This window comes from Euprymna scolopes, chromosome 28, assembly GCF_053919585.1.
Source record: "Euprymna scolopes isolate OS-2025 chromosome 28, ASM5391958v1, whole genome shotgun sequence".
Lineage (NCBI taxonomy): Eukaryota > Metazoa > Mollusca > Cephalopoda > Sepiida > Sepiolidae > Euprymna > Euprymna scolopes.
The window spans coordinates 52,902,094-52,919,346 of record NC_136509.1 but is presented as its reverse complement, the minus strand read 5'-3'; the positions used below and the strand labels follow the sequence as shown (position 1 = coordinate 52,919,346).

Below are 17,253 nucleotides of genomic sequence, written 5' to 3'. Positions count from 1 at the left end.
TTGACATTCCGATGTGAAAGCTGAGAACACACCGTTTGAATTTAGTTTCACTTTATTTATACTAAAATGCAGGACAAACAGACGACACAGCGAAATAGCGCGATTTTTATAAAAGTCGATGTAAATAAATCTAGACCCGACACACGTTCCCAAATCCTAGATATTTATTATCTAGGGGGTATATAAACACTTCTAAGTGATAGTAACCCCCCCCCCCCCCCGAGAATCGTGTCGAAAAAAGCCTTTGCGAGACATACATAAAATGATCACACACATTTTTCCTTTTATATATATATAGATTAAGTTTTGGAAAAGATTTCCAAGCTGACATTGGATATAAACAAAGATTATTTAAAAAATTCACTGTTTGTACCAAAAGAGAAAAGAGTTTGATAGACAGATTGACTTAGTTGATGTAATGCAGCCACAACTTAATTTGTAAATTAATTTAACTAAGAAATAAAAAAGCATACATTTTATTATCAAACAAAAACCTCTTATTTTATACCAAGGGAAGCAACTTTATTCTGACGAGAAATTATTTTCCTTACTTTTAACAAAACAAAACTTGGCCTTTGTTGTGTTTCACAATCATGTAAGGCTATTAAATGAGGGTCAATAACTACAGAACTCTCCACTGCAACTGCAGTAAAAATAAATCTATCTACAAGAGAAATTATTTATTTTAATATCCACATGCTTAGTGATACATCCCAATTAAATTGTGGATGCGATAAAATTGTTGGATGAAAATACCTCGCCTCATGTAGCATTCACCATCACCCCCATTTTAAAGTGAAAATGATAACCCTATTTGGTTAAGATTGCTCATTTGATTTCAAAACAGAACACATCTGTAAGCCAGTCCTTTTCATATGATATTTATTCTTATGTGCAAGCAGTGTGAATTTTGACGAATGAGGGTTGGAGAGGAAAATCGTATAAGAATGATACAATGCATGTGTAATGTTAGATATGATGACCTCAGGGGAAGATTAAATCTGGACAGTATAATGAGAATTCAGTGGTATGACCATGTTGAAAGAATAGACGAGAGTTCTGGAGTTAGTAGATGTAGAACAGTTAAGTCAACAAGATCAGTTCACAGGGGAAAATCAATGAAAATATGGGCAGAAGTGATAAGGTTGGACTTGAGAGAAAGAGGGATAATTAAAGACCTTGCTAGGGACAAGTTAAACTGAATATGATATCTTGAAAAATCTTGATAATGATTGATCATTTGGATTATTCAGAGTACTTTTTTAATTTAAGTCTTATATTCACAACATTTCGGCCGATGTGATCTCCGACATTTTTCAAGTGCATTTTATAGTATTATAGTTGATAGTGAAAAGAGAGAAGCTTGAAAAGCTATATCAAATAAATCTGATGTAATTGCTATTTGAATAAAATAGTGTGTTTTATTTATTTTTTTTACATAGTCGTCACGACTTATCAAGGCCGAGAGGCCACTCAAGGATAAGGGTTAAAGAGTGGACAGTAGTCAAAAGGGTAATATAGTAATTGATAGTAATGGAAGTTCGGTAAATTTGTTAACTTAAGTGGAACGGCTCATCAGAAACTTGTTTACGTTGGACTTGAAGACAACCATATAGACAGCTGGAAAACGGGAAAACGGAAGACAAAGGCACAGATAAAGAGTGAGGGAAATTATTGATAGTGTTTTCAGCTAGATGAGTGTTTCTTGTGAAAGTTTGGCGAGGGGGGACTATAGATTGAAGCTCAGTCGAACACTTTCCATAAAAATAACGATAAAGCAGAGACAAACTTGCAACACCTCTTTGAGATAGAGGTTGCAGCGAAGAGAAAAGGACATCTCCCACGAGGCTACGAAGTCTATTTTGAATGCTATCAAGGCAGGACAGGTCCTTTCTAGCAGCTCCTGCCCAGATGTGGCAACAGTATTCCATCCTTGGACGTACCTGGCTCTTATATAGATAGAAAATTGCATCAACTGTGAGATATCTACTGGATCGATAGAAGGATCCGACCATTTTTCCAGCGGCCTTGGCAACAGATTTGATGTATGTATTCCATTTAAGGTCAGGAATAAAGTCAAGCCCAGAAGCTTGTCAAAACCTGAGGATTCGCCAAGACGATGGACCCCTGAGAGACTCCAGCATTAATACTGTGAGCTTCTGATTTTTGCCTATTAACTACTACTCTTATGAACCTATCAGAGAGAAATGATTTAATAATTGAGAAGACATTTCCAGGTATACCATAGTTGGAGATCTTGTGAAGTAAACCTTTATGTCATACTCGATCAAAGGCCTTTGATATGTCAAAGGTTGCTTCTGTCGAGAGATTTGCAAATCCTATGAGATATAACTGTAAGCACATCTGCTGTAGATCTAGCAGAATGGAAACCATATTGTGTGTCACTAAGAAGATTTTTGCTAAGATGGTTGATTACTTCTCTATTTAACACAGATTCCAGCAACTTACTCATGACGCACAGGAGACATTGGCCTGTACTGAGAGGGGGATGAACGATCACCTGAATTCTTAAATACAGGGCATACTGATGAGATTTTCCAGGGTGATGGGAAGCAATTCCCCTTAAGACAACATTTAAACAGTTTCGTAAGTATGGGCACTAGTTCTGGTTGAAGTTTTTTTAGTACTATAATTGGAATACCGTCAGAGCCGGTTGCTTTACTGGAATCAAGGTTTTTGATTAGCTTGGCAACATCACAAACAGATATTTGTATATCACATAGCGTGTTTTCTGATACAGGAGGAAATATTGGAGGTTGGCAGCCTTGGTCGCAAAGGGTAGAATTAGCTGCAAAGTTCTTGGCAAAGAGTTTGGCTTTGTCTGATACTGACAAGATTACCTCAGGTCCATTGATGATAGTTGGGATAGAGCACACGCTTCTGTTGAGGATTCTGTTTGCTATTTGCCAAAACTGGTGATAATCAAGCCACTGCTCAGCTACTTTGGACTTGACGGACTGAGCATACAAATCTCTTGCATTCTTTATTACTTTCTTACAATTGTTGCTGGCAGTCCTGAAAGCGGCTTTTGTTTCCATACATCTATTATGTTGGAAGCAGTGGAAAAAGTGATTTCTGTGCACAATGGCAGCAGCACGTTCTGGAGAGAACCATGGCTGGCTGTTAGGTTTTTGCTGGAACTTTTTTGAGGGTATGAAACGGTCTATACCTACAATTAACCATTGTGTCAGGTCTGATACTATAGAGGACACATCCTTTTTAAACATGGAACGCAGAGGTAGATCCGATATAAATGTGCGGAAACTATCCCAGTCAGCCATAATGTATCGATGGAGAGGTATTCTGAGGACTTATTACATTTCATTTTTATCTTAATTGATACAACTGAGTGGTCGGAATATCCAAGAGGAGACAGAACAGAAACTGAACATAGTTCAGGGCAAGTTGTGAGAAAAAGGTCTAGGAGACTTACATACTGGCCATCATTGTCGGGCACATGGGTGGGTTCGTGAACAATTTACATGTGAATGAAGAAGTATTCTAGAAATCTAGAAGATAAAATTATTTGTAACTATTTTTCAATTAAAAAATTTGTTCAGCGGGTGGTGATGAAGTTTTGTTTGGACACAGCTGCTGACTCAAAAATAAAAGAACAGATAAAAATAGGAAAATGTAATCAGGCAGAAAAAGAAGCAGTCTAAAACAAAGTGAAAATAATTTAGTTTTAAAAAAATGTTTAAGCGAAATAACCGTTAAAAAAATGAAAAATAAAATTTTTTAAATCATATTGTGTAACCCAAATGTTAAAACTTCCTTTTCTGATTAAAAAAATTGACATAAGGAAATTGTTTTTAAAATTACAAAACAACCCTGTTTAAAAAAAAAAGAATTTGTTTTAATCAAAATAACCCTTATAAAAATGATTAGTTAAAAGTAAAAAAATATCACATTATGTAACCCTCGAAATAAGAAAAATCTTTAACCCTGATAAAATGTTAAAACTTGTGATAAAAAAATCAAAATAAGGAAATTGTTATTTAAAATTAAAAAACAACCCTGTTTTTAAAAAACATAAGACCACCGTTACATGTACTCGAATATGAAAACACAATGCAAACTCCTAATCCACTGGCCCATGATGCTAAGAATTAAACAATGTTGGAACTTCTGTTTAAACGAATTCAAAAAATAATGCTTGACTGCACATGCGCAGTTTTCGAAGTCATTTAGAAAGGTATAATTTTTCAGACCTTTCCTTGGTTTAAACGTTTATTTCTATACAAAATAATTGACTGTGTTTTCTAATTTTCACATATTATTTGACTGAGACATCGCTCTTTCAGATGGTACTGGTCTCAACCCAGTCCGACACGTGTGTCAAAAGTTTTTGGCAAAAATACGCACAAGCACACGCACACAGACAGACAGTTGAGATTTATATAATAGACTAGCATGGGTTCCCGGTGTTGCCTGGGTGTTTGTCGGTGTAAAAGAAAAAAAATGTTTTAGTAGGGAGGTAGGCTTGAACTTGAAGCCTCGACGTGAAGGCGGAGAAGAAAGGGGAAAAAACCCGACTCTTTACTGCTCGGCCACGACAGGACAGGAACTGAAAAGCGTTTTAATTTAATGATTAAAAAGTTAAGTAACAGGTGCGTGAATTTAATGAGGTCAAACTTCACGCGATTTAACTTTGGCTGCAAGCCAGTTTTCTCAAGATGTTGGGGAAAACCGGCTCCCCATAAAAAGGGGAGTGTCCAAATGAATAGCAATTGTCTGATATAAGGGGTTTCCCCCGCATTGATCAAGGCTGATTGCTTTTCTGGACCTCCCGGCATGAGTGCCAGGGAGCTTCATTTGCTCTGGATTCAGTTTCGCTTATATGCGGAAAAGCGAAACAAACACGCAGAGATTTTTAAAAATTGCGAAAATAGCGTGTAAAATTCGCCCAAACTAAAGATATACACCTCGTTTCATGAATCGTAGATATTATAATCTAAGTAGCATATAAAAAGTTCTAAGAAATAGTGCCCCCTCCCCGATCACCCCAGCCTTTGCCGGACATACACAAAATGTGCACACACTAACACACATTTTGCCTTTTATATATATAGACTACTGAAGGAAGGGGAGTAGGTTGCCTGATCGTAAAATCTGCTTTTGATAAAAAAAAAAATGTGACAACAGGGGTGAGGAGGGGGCGTCATTTCGGTGCCATCAACCAGAAGGGAAACTGAAAGCAAAATTTTGTAAGCAAAAAAAAAAAAATAGCATGTGTATTGAGCAACCAAAGTCCTTATAAAAAATAAATACCCGTGAGTACCTGTGCGAGTGCAAAAAAAAAAAAAATTAGCCGGGGTGTGGAGAAGTTTTCTAGTAAGAATATTGAGCAACCCAGCCCTAAAAAAAAATAGCAACATAAAAAAAAAAAAAAATTAACCAACCTCCTAAAAAAAAAGAAATGAAAATAGTGAGTACTCGGGCAAATGCAAATACAAAAAAAATTAAAATTAGCCGCAGTAGCCAGGCTCAAACCTTTAATGCTAAGAGGAAAAGGAGGTGAAAAAAAAGGAAACCATTTAGTCGTCTCACCCACGCGACTTGTGACTTCACGGGCGTTCGAAATAATGTTTTATGCGTACATCAATATCGCAGGGCGTGAATGACTTTGCAAAAATGTTGACGAAAAAAGTGACCCCCCCTCCTTGTAGGAGACGACCAAGTTGACGGTTAAAGAATTAATGTTTTTTGCTAATTTTTAGATATTTCTCGGCTAAGAGACTAAGCTTTCAAACTATACCAATTTTGTCAGTGTTGGTTGTGTGTCCTTCAATATACTTATGTATCAGGCAAAATTAAGTATCCTTACCAAAAATTAAGAAAAAATTATTGAGAATTTCAATTAATAATAAAAATCAATTTTCGTATTTGGTCAATCTACCATTGATAAGAGCAGAAATACCACTAAAATAAGGGGAGATAAGTCAGTCTGTCATTTAACCAAGTAATAATAAATGGCAAAATGCAAAAACTGATTTTTATTTTTAATTAAAATTTTACTCAACAATAATTTTTCCTAATTTTTGGTGGGGATACTTATTTTTGCATCATACTGAGGAATTTTTACTTGGAATGCAATTTTCATATATTCTGTATAAGCGCCTAAATATCTTATATCTTGATTTTGTCTATCCATTGATCACATTTTTTTTTAAACCTAAATAAATTGTGGAAGGTGTTTCATTATTATTATTGCATTAATTGTAATTAATAAATTCCCAACAAATAAAGCAGATGCCATGATTAGAAACCAAAATCTTAAGCTCTTCAGTTTAAGGTTCTACTAACTGACTTATTTGGACTTTCTAATAAATAGAGCTTAAAACATTACCATAACCAAATAATTATATCTTTGGCATCGCGTCATAGATTTATGATTTATGTTATAAGTTGTAATAAAAAATAAATAAATGAGTAAATGTTATCAATAAGATTGGAAATTATTTTAATTGTTAAAAACAATTTAGAGTAACACGCCCACTGGCAACCAGGAGCAAAAAAGTCTAAATTGTATCTCCGTGTTGTCCAATAAAATATTTCCAAGTGGTTGCACCTGGGCAAAATGGTTTCACTGAGGGCATGCTGAGGCCAGCAGAGACCCACACAACATTAGTAAGGATTTAAGAAGCAAAATGACTTGTCATAAAGATGCCCCCTTTGCAACCACTGGTCCTGACAGCAACCACTTAGCAACCCTCCCTGCAGCCACGTGTGTGCCTACAGTGCAACCACGTGGGCCAATGACCCCAAAAATATACAAGACATCTGGATACAAGCTTGAAATATATTGAAATATAGCTGTTGTGTTCAACAAAATTGTATATTTTGAATTTAAATCCCCAAATACAAATTAGCCAGCTGCTGAGGCTAGACCTATCGTTCAGAATGTAACCGGGCTGAAGACAAAAAGGAACAGGATTGTATTGTATGCATCAAATTTAGGGTCTAGACATGTTCGCTTCCAGTTCCAGTTTGTAGAGAGAATGCTTCCCAAAGTGATCTGTCACAAGTTATTTTCTTGTTTGCAGTGGTTGTTGATTCGTCAACGACAATGTCCGTGAATTCTGCCTCTGTGATTGCTTTCTCTATTTCGAAAGTGTCATCTTCCAAAAGGTTGTCAAAACCTTCATCAACAAAGTCGAAGTCTGAATTGTCATCGAAAGCCATTTCAGATTCATCTGCACTAGTCTCATTCTCTTTAATGACCTTCTTTCTCATGACTTTTCTTTTCTTGGTTCGATTCACATTTCGTTCTTGAGCTCTTTTTGCCTCCATCTGTCTCTTCCTGCTTTCCTTTCGTCTTTCCACTTCTTTCTCTTTCTTTCGCTCAAGTCTCAGTTTAGCAAGTTCTTCTCTTTTCTTTTTCTTTTCTTCATTTTCTTTTGCTTTTTCCTGTCTCTTCCCCTCCATATCCAGTTTTCTTTTTCCCTTTCTTTCCCTTTCCTCTTTTTCCATCCTGTCTTTGGTCTTCAAGTGTTCAATGAACTTGTTTCCACTCATCGATGAAGGCAGCTGTTGTACTTTCCACTTCACAGTGCCTTTTTTGATGGTTGACACAGTAAGCGGGTCTTCAGTAGGCTTGTTTACTCTGAAGATTCCATGTGGGTCACATGAACAGAGTGGCTCACAATGACCGAATGGTATTGCTTCCACAAGGAAAAGAGGCTGTCTGGGCAATCATAGCCTTCTTCAAGTCTTTTGAAATACAAGTTCAATGTTGTTTCGCCAATCTGGGCACAGATCATTGAGTATTTCCTCACAATTGAAGACAAATTTGATCTTTCATCAGAACATGCACTTGTGCTTGCTGTGGGGTTGGGTGCTGGAACTGACAATGAAGATGATGTTCTTGTTGGCATCGGCAAGGAAGATGATGAAGATGATGCAGGAGCTGGCAATACAGGTGCTGCCATTGATGATGAAGACGATGCAGGCGCTGATGATGAAGATGCTGCTACTGGTGCAGGTGTTGGCATTGGTAGGGAAGATGGTGAAGACGATGCTGGCGCTGGCAATGATGATGAAGATGACAGCAGGAAATTGTGGAACTGAAGCACTGGTTTGATCCTCTGCTGTGATGTCTGGCAATATCTTCTGCCACTCAATGTTGTTTGGATCCAGTGGATATATGCCACTGTTCCTGAAAGCTTGTGGGGCCAGATCTCGCTTGATGGTAGTTTCATATGCCTCTTTGAAAACAAGTGCAAATGTGCGCTTGATGACAATTTCCAGTTCATTTTGTTTTTTGACAGATTTCTGCCATTCCGCTTTCATTGTCTTGAAAACCCCAACATCCAATGGCTGCATAAGGTGGGATGCATGTGGAGGTAGGGCATACAGGATGATGCCATTGTCCTTGCAAAAAGTCGCTTCAATAGACTGGTGACTGATATGTCCATCGACCAGAAGGAGGATGGGCCGCTTCACATGGGCTATTTGGGGGTGGAAGACCTGTTGCAACAATTCCAGGAAGATGATTTGTCCATCCATTTTTGGACTTTGTGATGAATGAATTGTCAAACACTTCCTATGGTCTGAATCCCCTTAACTGTGTGCCAGGATAGATCATTATTGGGTGCACAAAGTGTCCACTCGCACTGCAGCATACAAGAACGGTAATCATTGTCTTTTGTTCACTGCCAACTTGATAAACAAATTTTGTCCCCACAAAAGACAGAACTTTCCCAGAGGAAGCGTCTAAACTGAAGCCAGACTCATCACAGTTGTAGATCCTTGATGGATCTAGCAAAATACTAGCATCAATGTCAGTGACGGTGGCTTGGAAATCAGCAAACCACTTCATTATGGATGATTTTCTGACAAGAGCTCTTTGCTTTCCAAGTTTTTGAGGAGTACGCAGAACTACTTCCGGATGCTTTTTCTTGAACAAACAGTACCACTTTTCAGATGGCATGTTGGCTGGCCATTTTGTTGTTCGCCCCCTTGCGTTCAGCATGCTTTGGACTGTCAACATTAGCTCCTGTTTTGTTTGCCCAAAGTTTCTATGTGATGAGTCTTTGATGAACTTGATGATTTCTCCCTCTTCTTGGGGTGTGAGATAAGTCTGGGGTGCTGTGGTGTCCATCTTTCTTCTGCCAGTTATTTTACAGGCAAATATTCCCCATGGAATGTTGAAAGTGGACGCTGCCTCCCTCTTTGACATGCCATTGCTCACTGCTTGAAGGGCATTCTGCAAGTTTTCTTGGGTCCACTTGGTCTTCATTGTAGACCTAAACAAACAGAGGAGAGAAAAAAATAAAAAGACCTTGTCAAATCTTTTTTGTACACACACACACAAACACAGAAACAAACACACACAGACACACACACAGAGATAGATCTACATACACACAGAGACAAACAGACACACACAGGGACCCACACACACACATCCACCCACACACTCACCATATATGCACACACACCACGCTCTCTCTTCCTCAATGAGTCAGAGGTGGCCGGTCTTGTGCAGATTTGAATTCTGCCATACAGGTAGATCTAGATCTAGATTATAATGTTTCTGAGCTCTTGGGACAGGAACAACTTACTAGAGTTTACGAAACGACTACGAACTGGCTTTTGGTTGCACAAAGGACATGCAATATTTTCTTCTGCACTTCCTGCAACCACATTGGTTGCCAGTGGGCAATATTGATTCCAGTCATGCCCTAAGTGCAACCACTTCCTCTCTGTGGCTATTTACTACCATGAATATAATTCACATGAATAAATAACACTCCTAACATTCCATTAACAGGATGAGTTGATGTACAGGCAGAAAGCAATATAAGCATGTGCAAAAATGATACTGTCAAAAACTCACCGAAATTTCGCTGAGTGATGTTTTTTGTGCAACCAGAACTTCAGATCAACTTGTGCCAAGCATATGCACCAATGGTGAACCGGAAGTGAAAAATGATGTTAGAGTTAAATCAAGGGAAGCCACCAACGAACTTATTCTTTTCAAACTTCACTGGTGACAGAGTTACACAAAGTGGTTGCACTGAGGGCTGGTTGCAAGCTGGGCAAGTTACTCTATTCTGTTTTAGCTACATATTGTATGTGGTTCTTTCACAATTATATAATCCTAGCAAAAAAATTATATAATCCTAGCAAAAAAATTATATAATACTAGCAAAAAAATTATATAATCCTAGCAAAAAAAAAAAAAACAATTATATAAGCTTAGCAAAAAAATGTAACCAGAGTGAGCATTTGCAAATCATATAAATTTTAGCTTGTACCTTTTAATTGTAAACTTAAAACCTCATGATTTCTTTTAAGAAACTTTTCAAAAGAGACATTGTATGCTTCATCTCTATATTTCTGAGACACTTTAAAACGCGTGTGCATTTCTTGTGTTAAAGTAACTTTGATAATTACACACTGAATTATTACTTTTATTTAAATAAAAAATGCAATCACATAAAATAAAATGAAACTTTTTAAATCCTATTAAAAAATTGACTTAATTACAAAGTTAAACCCTTCAGAATCCATTTTGGCATTTTATTTATTTGATTAAAACAAAAAAAATGCTCATACACACCAGACTGAATGCTTGAGTGTAGAGCCATTCTTGTAATAGAAAATGTAGTTGTCCAAAAAAATGCTATCATCAATTCTGTCAGAAGCTTTTCCAGGTAAAGAATTAATCCAGTCATGATCAGCAGAGCATATTAGTCTTCTCATGTCAAGATGGAAAGCTATAATTGAAGAATTCAAGAAGATCCAGTATATTTTATGAAGTGATTCTAGCATCTAATTGGTCTGTTATTATCACCCATGTCTATAAATGTAATTGTCCAAACCTATATGGTCATACCCTCTCAATATGCCAAAAATCTTGCCGGTTTTCTTCTTTCTGCAGTTGTCATATAACTCTTAACTCCCTTTTTAAGGCCTGCTATCTGATATTGTAAACATTCCAGACTGTTAAAGGCAAGAAAGCTCATCTTTTCTCAAATTTAGTTATACTTTTATATTCATTTGGTTCAATTAACAAATTAATGAACAATGGTATAATAATTAAATTTAATTTTCCAAATTCTATTAATATTTAAAAAAAATGTTTTTAGTAAAAAAAGAAATAGTTAAAAATAAAAAAAAATGTATTAATGGAAGATGTGCGACCAATTTTATTGCTAAAGTAATTTATTTAAATAACATTATGCTTTTAAATTTTTTAGATGAGGATTGCAGACCTGTAGCGTAATGGATATATGCATTGAGTAATAATCAGTTCTAAGTCACAGTCTTCTGGAGACTAAAAGTTCAATTCTCAATGTGGGCAATACTAAGAGTACAATTACAAATTACTTAAAACTTCTACTGGCTGATTGAATAAAGGGTTCAATTTGAAATTCCATGCAGATTTCAGAGTTCAAAAGAAAGATTTCTGAGTTCAACAAGATGCACTTGAAGAAGGTTAAAAGTTACATCAACCGGAACATTATGAGAAAAACATTCTAGAACAATAATTGGAATAATCGAAATAATACATATATTCCTTCATTGAATTATTTTTCCCAAAAGTGTTGATATTGTTTTGAAAGAAAATCTTTTATTTTCTTGTAATATTGAAAATATTTTTGATATTACATTTTTTTTTCTTTTTCACAGTTTGCTACTGTTTATAAAGCCAGAGATTTGAAATATGATAAAATTGTTGCTGTTAAAAAGGTACGTTTTTAAGACGATTCAGAAACAAAGTATGAACTGAAAAATAACCCCCTCCCTCTCTGTAAACTATAAAGTAATTTTTTTAAAAGAATCTAAAAAAAAAAGAAGTTCTATATTTCAAAAGGTTAGAGTATCACTGTATAAGTAAATGAACTATTATATTTTCTTTTCATAAGATGCTCCTGCTTCCTTATCAGATGCCTCTCCCCATGTGCATATAATTTGTTGTCATTTGTTTATCAAGCATGCATACATAGTATGATAATTTATGGAGGTGAAACCTAACCAGTGATGGTTGAGGACATGTGTCGTATGGAGAGAAATAATAAAATGATATGATGGTTGTGTAATGTGATCACCTCAAAGGAAGATTAAATCTCAACAGTATAGGAAGATGTGTACAGAAGAGGAGACTTTGATGGTATGGCCACATTGAAAGAATGAGAGTTCTTGGGTTAGTAGATGTAGAACAGTTCACAGAGGCAGGTCAAGGAAAATGTGAGAAAAAATGATAAAAATGGATTTGAAAGAAGGATAAATAAAAACCTGAACTGAGTAAAGTTAGTTTAGAAGTCAGTTTCTAAAAGCTATTCGACACATGCCAGGATGTAAAACAGACTTTGAACTGAATATAGTGATGATATACGCATCAGCATTTGAATATGTTATCTATTATATAAAATGCACTTGTGTGTGTGTGTGTCCAGCTAGAAGTCAAAACTATAAAACAAACACCCACTAAGTTTGTATATTCTTGATCAGTGTTACCCTAGATGAATAATCTATAGAAGTCAACTGGGCCAGGTTTTGTTAGGTAGTGGGGGAGCATTATCAATGTTATTATATAAAGGAGAGGTGAATGACTTACATTATTATATTTTTAATGGAGAACAATGGGCTTTGCAGAGGTGAAAAGTATGAGGTAGGGGTGTGTGGAAAAACAGGGAAGAGAGAGAAAGATAAAGAGAGGTAGAGAGATAGAAGTTTTAATATAAAGATGTTACCCTTTTTAGTCTGTTTTATTTTGTTTTTTTTTATAGTGTAGTCTTAGTGAGATAGAATTTAATCAAAATATTAATATTTTGTTTGATAAGTTCAGTATAAATAAGTATCAGTCTTCAGTTCCTTGTTGTTCTCTCTAATGAGTTCAGAACAAGGTGCACATGGAAACTACTGTATACTGATGACCTGGTCATAATAGCAGAAGTTATGCACAAGATAAAATAAGGATCGAAAGTATGGAAGCAAAAGGTCTGAGGATCAATATTATAAAGATAAAGTTGATAGTGACTCAGACCTGCAGTCTTTGAAGGATTCTGGCAGTATGTATAGACAGGAGGGTAGAAGCAATGCCATACAGTGCAGCAACAGGTTCACAAAAAGTGCAGTAAAATGCATGGAAGGCTTACACCAGATTCATACTTTAGATGTAGGAGATGTGAAGGACTAGCACGCTCAAGTTGAAATAGACAACAATACTCTAGGGGTAGTAAACTCTTATTGCTATTTACAAGACATGCTGAGTGCTGGAGGTAGTTGCAAATCAAGTTTGACCACCAATCAAGATAGCTTGGGGAAAGTTTAGAGAACTTCTCCCAATCCTAACATCCTGAGCCATCCTAATTAATACCAAGGGTAATGTCTATGATAGCTACATAAGTAGCACAATGTTGTATGGCAGTGAGTGTTGGGCCCTGACCTTGGTTTCACTTGCCCGACTTCAGAGAAATGACAAGATAATGATTAGGTGGATATGCAATGTAAAACCAAACATTAGTTCAGACAGTCTACTTGAGAAATTGGCCATTCCAAAATTAATAATGAACAGATTTGAAAAAAATTACTCTCAAGTTTAAATCTATTATTTGTATAAACATTCTATCAAACACTATATTATTATTGTTTGTTTTGTGTTGTTTTTTTTTAAAAACTATCTTCTAATTTTATCCATTAAAAAACATTCCGAAAAACATTTGCATCATAATAAAATTGGAGAAAAATTAGTTATCTTCAAAAATCAAGGAAAATAAGCTCTCTCTCTCTCTTTCTCTCTCATATATATATATATATACAGTAGCGTCCAAAAAATATCTTATTTTGAAAATAAATAATTATAATTCTTTTTCTATCCTTTACAAATAATTCAAATTTTAGTATGTTATTATGGATGATAATGACTACCAGTTGTCAAAATTTTAGCTTTTCACAGTTGTTATTTCTAACAAATATTAGGTTTTAAAATTTTTGTCCCTTAGTTTTGGACACTATTGTATCTATGTATGTATGTGTATATATTTATATATATATATATATATATATATATATATATATATATACACACACACACACACACACACACCCAATTATAATTAAATAACAATTATTCTTTTATACCTAGAGACACTAGTGTTTCATGCTTACACAATGATCAGCGTAGGGTAACAATTCCTGCTGTCGGGAGATTTTAACTTGGCCACGAAACCACCTTATATATATATCTTTGTTTCTTTCACTTTTTTGGGGGGGTTCTTTTCTAAAATACTATTTTTCTTTCAGGAACTATTGTTTTTCTTTGGATTAAGAACACACATGAATCATGATACTTGACTTATTTCTATTTTCTAATTTAACAGCTTAAAAATCACTTTCTAATGTCCAGAGCTACAACATAACCCTTGCGTTGGGCATTCTTTTTTCATTATCCTGTATAGAATATCTTGGTTGCAGAAATTCCTCTCTAAACCAAATCACATACAAATTTATTATATCTAAACTATTAATCACCATCTTATGTAACTTTTGACCATGTTACATACACATTAATTTGGTATGTCAAAATCCTACATCACTTCCTACGAGTTTCATCATCATGATCACAAACTTATTTATACGAAGTAGTTCATATTTTCTCCTCTAAATCAAGTCCTGCCACCGCTCCCAGTCGACACCGGATAAATATATAAACATTATAACTATATTGCCCTGACAAACACTCATACACATACAACTAATATTACACTTCTCTTGAAAATAATGATTTCTCCTCATAACATTCCGGCTATTCTCATTGGCTGAGAATATAAAATTCTATATTCTTAAATAATATGGCCGCTTACTCTACAGAAATCAATACTTATATGCATGTTAAACCAAATACAACATTCTACCATGCTCATGATCATAAATTCATGTAGTTATACCCTAACATTTAGCTAGACACACAATTATCGCCATGCATTTTTTTTTTTTTAAAACTAATGTTAACTATTCTCTTAGTAAATGAGACAAGATTTCTTTTTTGAAACTAATAAAAGCATTTAAATAAATTGCAATGAACAACAAATCCAAGTAGGTAGAAGAGTAAAGTATCTAGCCTTTGACACTTGCTAAAACGGTTATTTGCTACTTTTAGTTATTTTTGATGCACTCATTTTACTTTCTTTTTTAAATTAGGATATTTTTTTTCTTTATTCGACAGTGTTTTGTGTGTGTGTGTGTGTGTAATTATTTTTCCTTCAAGTTTAAAAAAACTTGAGAATCTATTTTGGAGGTTTTGCCAAAATGAAACATGATTTTGTATAATTCAAATAGTTAAATATTACCAAAAATCAATAATAATAATAATAAAAAGAATAGTTACTTTATAGCAGAGGACAGACATAGACACAAGGTCCATTTTAGCACACTGCATTGAGAAAAAACTTTTTTCTTTTTTTTATAAGTGGGGAGGGGGGTAATTTTTACATTAGGTCTACTTCCACAGTTTTCTGGAGAATGACAACTTTTGTAGGTTTTCAACTATGCTAATTAAGAAAATCCCATTGTAATTTTGTGGAGACAAGTACTTTTAGAGAATTCTTGCTGCCAGGTTTGTGCGCACACGCAATAAACAATTCTACTTCTCTATTACCAACACTGCACCCCCCCCTAAAGAAAAGGTGGTTGTCTACTCTTACAACTGTTCTAAACATGGGGATGTTGAAGGTATCTATTCCGAAAACTGTTTTTACTATGGAGAATTTGGGATGTCTATTCTGAAAGCTGTTCTTAACATGACAATACTCAAAGAAGTAAAGTGAAAAAAACTGTAATTGTTTTTACACATTAATATAAGATGGCATCAAACTGGAATTTAATTTAATACTATTGGTGGAAGAGTTGAAAAGAAGAGGAAGACTTGAACAATAAATGGAAATAACCAGGACTGCTACCACTTCTACCGGGCAACACCGGTTAACGGGTCCTGCTAGTTATATATAAAAAAATGACCACACCACTTTGTAGAGGCATGAAAATCAAAAGTAATTAATGCAATATCTGTATAGGGATCAAATTCTGTCAAGTATTTAAATGACCTCTTTCTTTTCCCCTTTTTTATACCATTATTTCTGAATTCATTTAATTTGATCATTTGTTGTAATATAATTTTGATATTCCAACAGATCAAAATTGGTACACGAGCTGAAGCGGCTGATGGAATTAACCGAACTGCCTTGCGAGAAATAAAATTATTACAAGAAATTAGTCATCCTAATATCATTGGGGTAAGTTTACTTATATACTGATTTACCTTATTTATTTGCTAATTATACCTATCTGGTGTTGCCCAGGAGATTTTTTACTTTTTGTTTTCTTTTTTTACTTGTTTATAAATTTTTTTAAACTATATTGTTTTATTTTTGGTTGTCTTTTTTTTTTTTTTTTTTGCCAGTCCAATTTATTTATAATATTTTAAAAGTTTAATTCAATTATTACAATAAATTTTGGCCATTCAATTATTAATGGAACTAAATTGTTGCAAAAATATAACTAATTTTATTAAGGTAATGTTATTTTAATCTCTATAAAATTATTGGATGTAAATAGTATGCAAAATTTTCAATCAACAGAAGGATTTTCTCAGAATTTTAAAGCCAGAAATAACTTTCTATTTGATAGTTTGTTTCCAAATCCTTTTCAAGTTTCAAAGCGTAACAAAGTAACCTATTCATTTTTGTTTTTAACTATTATCAAAAGATTAAAATGGCTGACTTATTTACACAATAAATATTATGGCAGATTTAATTTCCTGCTAAAATTTTTTATGATTTAAAAAAAAAAATTGATTTATTTTATGCAATTGCATTTTCGATTTTAATAAATTGCTTAATAGTACACAATTTTTTTTTAAATCTATAAATCACTTATAGGTAAGAAATAAACAAAAGAAGTTATCCCATATTGAATTTGTTAAAAAGTTTGTTTTTTCATTTTCCATGGAAATCTTGAGAATGTTTGCTATTTGTTTGGCTATCAAACAGCAATTTTGTTCAACTACTGCTTGTTTAGTGGGGAGCTTGCCACTCAGACAGCATTATTTTTAGGGCTAAAGAAGTTTTTAGGAGAAGGCTTGGCGCTCATACCTAGGGTTAAAGGTAGGATTAAGGGAGTTTATTTTTTATTTTTTTTGTTATGAGGATGTTTGACACTCATATTTACAGTTAGTGGTTCATAAATATTGGCTTTTTGAAAATGTTATGGCTCAGATTTTGA

The 17,253-nt window shown here is 34.5% G+C and overlaps 2 protein-coding genes across 3 annotated transcripts in view; one reads left to right on the top strand and one right to left on the bottom strand.

Annotated features, from left to right (window-relative positions):
- Nucleotides 1-17,253, bottom strand: part of LOC145249623 (putative oligoribonuclease) — a 123,596-nt gene that overhangs the window by 59,495 nt on the left and 46,848 nt on the right. The window contains exon 2 of one of the 2 annotated variants that reach the window (XM_080111353.1): nucleotides 8,557-9,269. The exons of the other annotated variant lie outside the window; for it this stretch is intronic. Coding sequence (XP_079967479.1) covers nucleotides 8,567-9,269 — 703 coding nt within the window. The 3' untranslated portion in view covers nucleotides 8,557-8,566. Of the gene's footprint in view, nucleotides 1-8,556; nucleotides 9,270-17,253 lie in introns of those variants that run through there. 2 annotated transcript variants of the gene reach the window in all.
- LOC145249622 (cyclin-dependent kinase 7-like) overlaps nucleotides 1-17,253 on the top strand; it is a 54,548-nt gene that overhangs the window by 4,638 nt on the left and 32,657 nt on the right. The window contains exons 2-3 of the mRNA XM_080111352.1: nucleotides 11,662-11,721; nucleotides 16,164-16,265. Coding sequence (XP_079967478.1) covers nucleotides 11,662-11,721; nucleotides 16,164-16,265 — 162 coding nt within the window. The remainder of the gene's footprint in view (nucleotides 1-11,661; nucleotides 11,722-16,163; nucleotides 16,266-17,253) is intronic.